The following is a 9,558-nucleotide window of genomic DNA, read 5'->3' as shown; positions in this document are numbered from 1 at the left end:
TTTCTAGCCGGTTAGCACCATGCACTGAATGCATCTAATGAAGCGGACAGCGTCCATGAAAATCTTACGCCAGAATACATTTGTTAGTCTTTAAGATGCAACAAGACTTTGTTATTTGGGACAAAAGATGATCGGGGATTGGGGTTAGAGTCGAGTCTAGCTTCTTGTTCTCAACACTTTTTATGATTAGGTTCTTTTCCTGGAAGTCCATTTTGGTTGTTTTTCTGTTAGTCAATTTAATTAGGAAACAAATTAAATCATCAAGATTTCATCACAGTGACGCCTTTTCCTGAGATGAAAGCACAGGTGAATTGAATTGGCTCAGTTCACCATTTGCTAATAATGCCTTTGACTTCCTGGCACTACTTTAGTTTAAGTTTTGTTTAGTCATGTTCACTTGCTCACCTTTTTCTCCCTCTTTGGAGAAGTCAAAGGAGTCCAACAAATCTCCCTTTCATTTGCGAATGAATAGGTTGTTGGTCTATGCGAGGTAAACTATGCAATTGCCTTGCAGCTACCCTTTTATTTCCAGCAATATTCTTATTCCGTCAACAACATGGTACTTTAGAGAGTAACTAAATTTGGGTTGGAAAAGAGAAAGAGGGGCATATTTTATAAAGTAGCAGTACACAACCTGTTGCCCTCCAGATGTTTTAGACGATCCCGTCAGACTCAGCCAGCGATCCCGTCAGCCAGCGTAGCCAATGGCCAGGAATTATGGATGTCGTAGTCCAAACCATCAGGAGAGCACTGGGTTGCCTACCCATGAGAGGGAGGCAGATATTTTGTTGGCAATTTACTATCAGCACAAGTTTCTGTTGTTGAATTTTTATTCTTGAGATGATGTTTCTCACCTATAAAACGGTTTCATTGGTAAATGTGTTCTTTCCAAGGTTCATTGGAATTCTTTTAGAAGAGCCAGTGCTGACATTAAGCTCTGAAGGGTTTCCGTTTGTTTATTTTTTGCATATAAATGAATGTCTGGAGTTGGGAAACATGAAAGATCACAGCGGTCACTTCTGGGACTTGAAAAAAAAACACACATTGTGATGCTTCTAGTCACAGAATTAGTAGCCATGAAGCCTTTCTCTGTTTCAGACATCACACAGCTGATGCCAGTGGACCACTGGTGTAAGCAGTCAGCTCTAAGTGTGAGTCGCCTGCAGCAACATCTGCAGTAGCTCTAGGAAGAGAGTCACATGAGAAATACCGTGTTTGACCTTGTTTAAGTCAGCTTCGCCAACCTAGTACCTTCCGTATAATTTTGGACAACAAGTCCCAAAATTACTGACCATTAGTGATGCTGGCAATTGTTGATGGGTGTTGGAGTCCAAAACATCTGGAGGACACTATTATTATTATTATTATTATTATTATTATTTATTTATTTATTTATTTATATAGCACCATCAATGTACATGGTGCTGTACAGAGTAAAACAGTAAATAGCAAGACCCTGCCGCATAGGCTTACATTCTAATAAAACCATAATAAAACAATAAGGAGGGGAAGAGAATGCAAACAGGCACAGGGTAGGGTAAACAGGCACTAGGTAGGGTAAAACTAACAGTATAAAGTCAGAACAAAATCAAGTTTTAAAAGCTTTAGGAAAAAGAAAAGTTTTTAGCTGAGCTTTAAAAGCTGCGGTTGAACTTGTAGTTCTCAAATGTTCTGGAAGAGCGTTCCAGGCGTAAGGGGCAGCTGAAGAAAATGGACGAAGCCGAGCAAGGGAAGTAGAGGCCCTTGGGCAGGCGAGAAACATGGCATCAGAGGAGCGGAGAGCACGAGCGGGGCAATAGTGTGAGATGAGAGAGGAGAGATAGGCAGGAGCTAGATAGTGAAAAGCTACACTAGGTTGGGGAAAGCTGCTCTAAGTCTTCAAAATGGCTAAAAAAAGAAAGAAAGAAAAACCATACCTATGCACTTTCCCCTGAAGATTCTGCACCATACATTTCTATAGTAAAAAAAAAAGCACTCCATATACACAGGAGCAGCTGCCACTAATAGGGGTCTAAGACTGTAATCTAAGCATACTTCTCTGAAAATAAGACCTAGTGAGACTTACGTCTCTGGTAAACATGCTTACGGGTAGAGTAACCAGATGCAAAAGCAGCACAGTAAGACTCCTGTATCATTAATACTTTAGCAGGGGAAGGAATTTCAGATAGTACACCCTTGCATGAGAAGCTGCACATGCCAAAATTCCCTCTTCTATACAGAACAAGCCTGTCAACAAGCCAAAACTACAGGCTGTTTTTCATCTATTTAAATGGTATAGCTACATCATATTATATGCAAGCAGACATAATAGACCACAAAGCGGTTTGTGCATTTCTTTAACAATACAATTTGGTTCTTATAACATGTAATTAGCCACTAAAATGTAAGGCTATCCTGGCAACATTACATGACAAATGGTGTTTCAGAAGAATGGAATTGGGAGATGACGTAGCAACACCTAAAAAAAAGTTGAGTTTTTCAGTTTCATACTATATCTCAGCGACGCTAATAAATGCACTCATTCATTCACAATCCAATCCATGATTACTCTAAAGTAAGCCCTACTGTCTTCAATATGGAGTGCTCCCAAGTAAGTGCACATATTACAGCCTCAGGCCCACAATTTCATTGCAAGGGGGAAAGCATTCTGCTGTCTTTATCATTTACTTGCAAAAAAGGGCTTTTTCCATGTTATTGTTAGAATTACAAACAGACGTGTTCGCCCCTCTTACAAGGGACTCAATTTGACTAGAAATTAACTCTTTGCTTCCAGAATAAATTGAATTTTGGGAGGATATGTTATATATTCCCCGTCATTTCTGATCAGTGTAATTAATATATTTATACTAGCGTGACCCTATGGAAAGGAGGACAGGGCTCCTGTATCTTTAACAGTTGTAGAGAAAAGGGATTTTCAGCAGGTGTCATTTGTATATATATGGAGAACCTGGTGAAATTCCCTCTTCATCACAACAGTTAAAGCTGCAGGTGCCCTGCCCTCTTTTAAATCTGGTCACTCTAGTATAGCTCCTGCACGTTAACTGTTGTGTTGGGGGGGGGGGTTGTTATGTTAAAATCATAAGGTTTAGCCAGCCATGAAACTAATGGCCTTTCCCTATTTGCCCCCAGCATCTGGGCATTCTGCCCCTGTACTAGAAGGCTCCATTTGACTCTCATCATAGCTAGTAGCAATTGACAGACTAACCCTTCTTGAATTTGTATAATCATTTTTAAAGTCCCCTTTGATGATGAATAGCACAGATTTATAGGCTGCTTTCCAATGAACTATCAAAGCTGTTAACAAAAATGTTAAAACCATAAAATGCAACAAAGTACAATAAAACAACCATTAGTTGGCCATGACTATATGTGGCTGGTTTACCATTCAGGGAAAGCCTGCATGAAGTGGTGGGTCTTGAGCAGATGCGTGGCCTAATGTCATCAGGGTGTCACCCTTTCAGAGGTGACGGCAGCACTAAACAAATCTCTTACAGGGTGCAGCAGTGCCAGGAGTGTCCCTTCTGAGAGCTGCGAAGACTAGGCAGGGAGAGGTGGGAGTGAGACGGTGCCAAAGGCAAGCTTTAGCAACAGAATGATAGAGATGGCCTGATAGATTACTGGCGGCAGCCACACGCTGCCCCAAAGAAGGGCCAACTGCACCTTGCACCACTTGCAACTTCTGGAGCAGGCCCAAGGGTATCTCCACGCAAGAGTGCATCACAATAATCAAGTCTTGAGGTTGCCAGTGCCTCAACCACTGTGGCCAAGCCCGTGTGGTCCAGGAATGGCCATAGCTTGTGAGCCAGTTGAAACTGGTAAATGGCACTGCAGTGCTAATTATAATGCAAATAGCAGGAAATGTGTTGAGCAGGGCCAGCATCCTGGGTTGGCTTGGTCGGGCATTGAACGAGGGCCTAAACCCCAGCAGGGGCCTACCGACAGGAGTCCTCAATAGGGCTTAGGCTGCAATGGTGTAGTGGTTAGAGTGTCGGACTGGGAGTCGGGAGATCCGGGTTCTAGTCCCCAGTCGGCCATGGAAACTCACTGGGTGACTTTGGGCCAGGCACGGACTCTCAGCCCAGCCTACCTCACAGGGTTGTTGTTGTTGTGAGGATAAAATGGAGAGGAGGGGGATTACGCACACCGCCTTGGGTTCCTTGGAGGAAGACAGGCAAGGGATGTAAATGCAAAATAAATAAATTTATTTATTTGTATGTTCTGTACAGCACCAAGTACGTTGTCGGTGCTATATAAATAAATCATCATAAATAAATAAATAAAAATTACGTGGGACTGAGCTCCATTTAATGGGGCTTCCTTCTGAGTAGGCATACCTACCTTAGGCGAAGTCAAGCATCCCCGAAGCCCCGCCCCGCCCTGCCCAGGCCCCTCCCCGCCAATTAGGCCACTTTTAACATGACAATGGCTAGGCAAGGCTGGTCTGCTGCAAGGCCGCCCATAAAAGATGCCCCGAGGGCCACGCGGCCCTTTGCTCCCTCGGCGGCGGCGGCAGCAGCTCCACCCGCAGCACCCCCCATGAGCACCCCGCTGGCGGCCAATGCCTGTGGCCGGGTATGCCCAGCCGCGGCCGGGATGGGGTTCGACTACTACTGGTCTTCTCTGGAGGAGATGGAGCCCGGGCGCTGCTCCGAGGGGCTCCTTGGCCCAGAGGCTGGGAGCGGCCCGGGAGAAAAGGCGCCCCACCCTCACTCAGGTAGGCGCGCCCAGCCTGCCAGGGGCTCCCGGGGGCGCCCCGTCGGGGGTGCGCGCGGGGGTGCGCGCCTTGGGTCCAGCTGGCCAGGCGTGCAGGCCCATGGGCCGGGCCGGGTGGCCAGCGCTAGCCCCGGCTGGGCACGGTGGAGCCCGGTCCCAGGCGAGCCCGGAGTCCAAGCCAGGGACTTCCATGCACCCGAAGGCGCGGGCTCAGGATCGCAGCCCTGGCCTGGGCTCTTGCGCAAACCGCGGGGTGGATTGTGGCCCTGTTGGCGCCCTCCGTGGTAAGAGGGCTGGCAGCCCGGCCCTGCGCCGGGTTTACTCGGAAGGAAGGCTGGCAGCCTTCGTGGGCGGTTGGCTCGGCACTGCCCCGGCAACGTGGCGGGTGGGCAGCTGAAGCGCGACCTTCCACGGAAGCGGCCTTCCAAGCTGCCCCCGCAACTGGGGGATGAGGCAGAGGGGGCCGGCCAGAAGAGACCGAGGCCGGGGCTGCCCGTCGCCGGCTGGCTTTCAGGCTGGAACAGCATAGGATGGCGCGGGGCGGGGCGGGGCGGGGCGGGGCTGGCGGGCTTGCAGCCTTGCGCCCTGCGCTTCTTGGTCCACGCATGGCTCTCTTCCAAGGGCTGAAAACTTTAGACGGGGCTGCGCAGTGGCTCAGCCCCGTAGCTACTCTTGGGAACGCGTAAACGCCAGTTACCTTCTCTTTTAAAAATAATAATAATATGCAAACACGTTGATACTCAAAAGTGATTTGACCCTTGCGCTGGCATTTTTAACATACGATGAATATTGACACCGATCCCTGCTCTAAGTTTTGAATATAGGAATTTGTCCATAAAAATGATGTATTTTCCTATAAATCAAAGATGCGCATCAAAGTTAAGTACCTTTAAACAGCGCAATCTTCGGCCATGTCTCCCCCATAGACTTCAATGAAGAAAACTTCCATTGAAAACAATGGAACTTTAAAATACACTTAATTTTGACTAGGTCATAGCCTGCCACGTATTCTATGGAGCAACACCTAAATGAAATTGGAGACAGAACAGCTAAAGTTAAGTGCCCCCAAGCGTGATTCAACAAGAGTTAAATGCATATTTATAACACTATTGTAATCGATGGAACTTAAAAGTGCTTCATTTGGGCCTCATCTAGTTCATTGTTGCTGGGAGTACCAGTTTGATAGTGATTATTATTATTATTATTATTATTATTATTATTATTATTATTATTATTATTATTATTATTTATATAGCACCATCAATGTACATGGTGTTGTACAGATTGCGTATAGAGAAAGTTTAGCAGTGTGTATCTCAATTAATAATGGTAACAATCTTATTGTTTATAATCATTAGCTAGGAGTATCATTTTGGTCCTAGAGCATGTTGGGGACAGAGGTTAAGAAAGTAAGACCACCCTTTCCCAACCTGGTGCTTCCCAGATGTTTTAGAGGGCGGGAGGGTGCTGTTGCACCATGCCCTGCCTTGTTCACCCCTGGCCGATGGCTGGTTGGCTACCGATGGACCCTTGGTCTGATCCAGCATCAGGGCTCTTCTTATGGTCTTATAGACTGCAACCCATCAACCCCAGCCAGCATGGCCCATTGTTGGGGTGATGGGAACTGTAGTCCAGAACATCTGGAAGGTGCTACTTTGGGGAAGGCTGGTAGGACTTTTAAAGGAAATACCTTATTGGGTGAATTTCTTGTCATGAGTGTACAAGCTTCCAAATTTCATTGAGGTAGGAACTGGCTTCCTTTCTGATAAAAAGTTCCATGTAGTCTAGAAGATGCATGGATATAGTTTCACCAGTGTAGGTGTATCTGCAAGATTTTTAACCGCCATGTTTCTCTTGTGTGTTTACTAGAAAGTAAGTCCATGTTCTGTCTTTCATGCTCTATGCATCCTTCCTTAACAGTGCCCTCTTTGCTTACTTCACAGATCTCTCTCCAAGGTCCTCCAGCTCTGGTGTATTCACTATTTACACACCAGACTCTGCCACCAGCCCCAACAGGCAGCCTCCTTCCCCACAGCCATCTTCTCCCCAGCTGCTAAAGGAAGAAAGTGCAGGAGGCAGGAAGGTCAAAACCCGCACCGCTTTCTCTCAAGAGCAGCTCCAGATCCTGCACCACAGATTCCAGAGCCAGAAATACCTCAGTCCGCAACAGATCCGGGAACTGGCCTCTGCCTTGGAGCTGACCTACAAGCAAGTAAGCCTTTGGCTGGGTGGCTGAAGCAGCATCTGGCACTGCCAGGATTGATTCTGCTGCACACCTTTGGCCTGAGGCTTCCTGAAGATCTGCCCTTCTTACAACTACAGCAGCCTTCCTCAACATGGAGCACTCCAGATGTGTTGGACTAGAACTTCCCACCCTTCTGGAGGGGACCAGGTTGGGGAAGGCTGAACCGTGGCATTAATTGTCCAGAGTCGGAACTCTGGTTTCTCTGATGGCTCTTGCCCTCAGTCTTGGGACCCTAACCTTTAACCTCATTGCGCCACACCAGAAGCATACTTTTTGCCATATCTCTTATTGCTTTTGCCTTTCTCTTTGGACATATCTAAACTGCAAACTTGTTTCTCTTTTATGCTACTTCAACTGTCATGTCTTCCCCCAAAGTATCCTGGGACTTGTAGTTTGGTGATGGTCCTGAGACTTTCATGTGGGCTCCAGTTCAGTGTTCTAGTCTGCTATGCCTTTCCTCCACTGTACTCCATTCCATTTCATTCCACACAATAGCCAGTCTACTTTCTATGACTATTGAACACTCTCAGGCCTCACTGAACACTTTTGGGGTCCCCCCCCACCTTAGGGTTTTTCCTAACATCAAAATAGACCCATTGAAATAAGTCCCATTCATTTCAGTGGCTCTACTTTAAGTATGACTCACGTTTGGATCCAACCCTTTTTATCCTTCTACAATATGGAAGGATATTGGCTGCAATATGAGGGACAACAATGCCCAGCCTAATTTACAAAGTTGTTGTAAGAATTCCTGAGGTCATAGACGTGATGTTCTTTTTATCCTTCTGCAAACCTTTGGGTTCCTGCAAGCTAGCTGATGCCTTCTTCTGTGTGGATGGTGCTGTTTTGGCTGCATATATCATTAGAGAGAATAAGAGGCCCTACCCACCCATCCACCCTAAACTTCAGTTCTCCAAACTCCAGAAAGAAAGAACTGCAAACCTGTTTTAAGTATATTGTGAAATTAAGTATATTAATTTTTGTGAACCGCCCAGAGAGCTTTGGCTATTGGGCGGTATAAAAATGTAATAAATAAATAAATAAATAAAATATTGTATAATAGCTTTTTGCCTATTTAGCTGACACTTCTAAGAAGTAAGAAAAATGCATTTCTATGAGGGATATAAATGTACCTTTGCATGGATTGACTAGAAACTAATTAAGAAGTGTCTTATCTGTGCTGTGTTCCAGATAAAAACGTGGTTTCAGAATCAACGGATGAAGTTCAAGCGAACCCAGAAGGAAAGTCTGTGGATGAGAAAAGGACTGTGCCCACCTCAGGTAACGGCTGCGTTTCTGTGATGGCGCAAAAGTCCTCATGTTTTCTGACCCTTCAAGAAGATGCTTGAGGGTGAGGTCTTTGTAGTGGGGCCAAAGTGTGTGAGGCCATTGTTCAGTGGGGCGAAGCACATGCAGTAACTGTTTATTGATGTATTGTGTCCACCTTACTCATTACTGAAACCAGTCTGCCATATGGATTTGGGAAGGGGGAAAGATTTCAGAAAATGAGGAGCAACATTTATAGCAAGAGTTCCTTAAGACCTACTGTTCTTCCAGCCTTTGGCTGCAATATGGGGACAATAATACCAGCCTAATTTACAGAAGACACAAGATGTCCTTTGAATGCCATGTATTACTACCATTTTCTCTGTTGAAACATTACTACCTTTTTCTGACAGAATGCTTACCTGGATATAAATCCCAGTTATCACCAAGGTTACAGCATTGGCGATGCTAGAAACATCCATTCATTGGCCGGTGTGCATGAGAATTATCCTAGCGACCAGAACTATGGCAGCGACCACCAGATCTACGGTAGCCCCCAGACTTTCTATCCAATTGTGAGTGGTGAGGATGGGAGCTTCCTTGGGAAAACTTCCGGGCCTTGCTACAGCCAACAGGCCATCAGCTACATCAGCCAGCAAAAGATGAACTTTTATCACGGCTTCGCTGCCAGTGTGGAATATGCCGCTGTGAAGATGGAGGATGGCTATCCCTTTGCAAATGCTGCTCCCACTGCAACAGCATTACCAGGAGCCTCCGTCCTCCAGCACTATCCAACACCTTTACCAGTTCAAGGAGCTCTGAGCGACTCTTAACTCCTAGGCTTCTAACTCCCCACCACACACGCTCTCATTCTTTTACTTCTCTCTCCTGAAGATACAGAATGCCCCCCCCCCATCTTCCCACCTCCAACTGCCATTGGCATGAGCAAGAGACCTTGGGCACTTCACCAAGGCCAGGTCCTTCCCTGCCCCGTCTTCTGCCTCAGGGGTGTGAATGTGTGCGTGTGTATGGTTCTGAACTTTGCTTTCATCAGATCAAACCTGGCTGGCTCCAGGAAAAGGCACTGTGTATATGGAAGGCCATTTTCATGAAGGGGAACAGTGCGAACGCTGGAATCCGTCGCCTCCCCCACCCTTTGATTGCCTGCTGTCTAAATCAGCCCTCAAAAGCGCCCAAACCCGAGGGCTTTCCCCTCAAGACAACTGGAAAGAAAGCTTCCACTCTCTTTAATACTACCCCTCCTTTCTTCCTTGTGGGTCTGCACCTCTTTGATATTTCATAGAAGATTTTGCTCCTGGCCTAAGAAATGGATT

At 46.2% G+C, this 9,558-nt stretch overlaps 1 protein-coding gene across 1 annotated transcript; it reads left to right on the top strand.

The window, feature by feature from the left end:
* The first annotated feature begins 4,422 nt into the window (after positions 1–4,422).
* On the top strand, positions 4,423–9,057 carry LOC134397015 (homeobox protein NANOG-like). The gene is made up of 4 exons (XM_063123624.1): positions 4,423–4,714; positions 6,657–6,925; positions 8,150–8,239; positions 8,638–9,057. Exons 1-4 carry the CDS (start codon positions 4,423–4,425, stop codon positions 9,055–9,057), a joined length of 1,071 nt encoding a protein of 356 aa, XP_062979694.1.
* Positions 9,058–9,558: the final 501 nt, after the last annotated feature.

This window comes from Elgaria multicarinata, chromosome 3 (genome assembly GCF_023053635.1).
Source record: "Elgaria multicarinata webbii isolate HBS135686 ecotype San Diego chromosome 3, rElgMul1.1.pri, whole genome shotgun sequence".
Lineage (NCBI taxonomy): Eukaryota > Metazoa > Chordata > Lepidosauria > Squamata > Anguidae > Elgaria > Elgaria multicarinata.
This window is presented reverse-complemented; position numbering and strand designations above follow the sequence as displayed.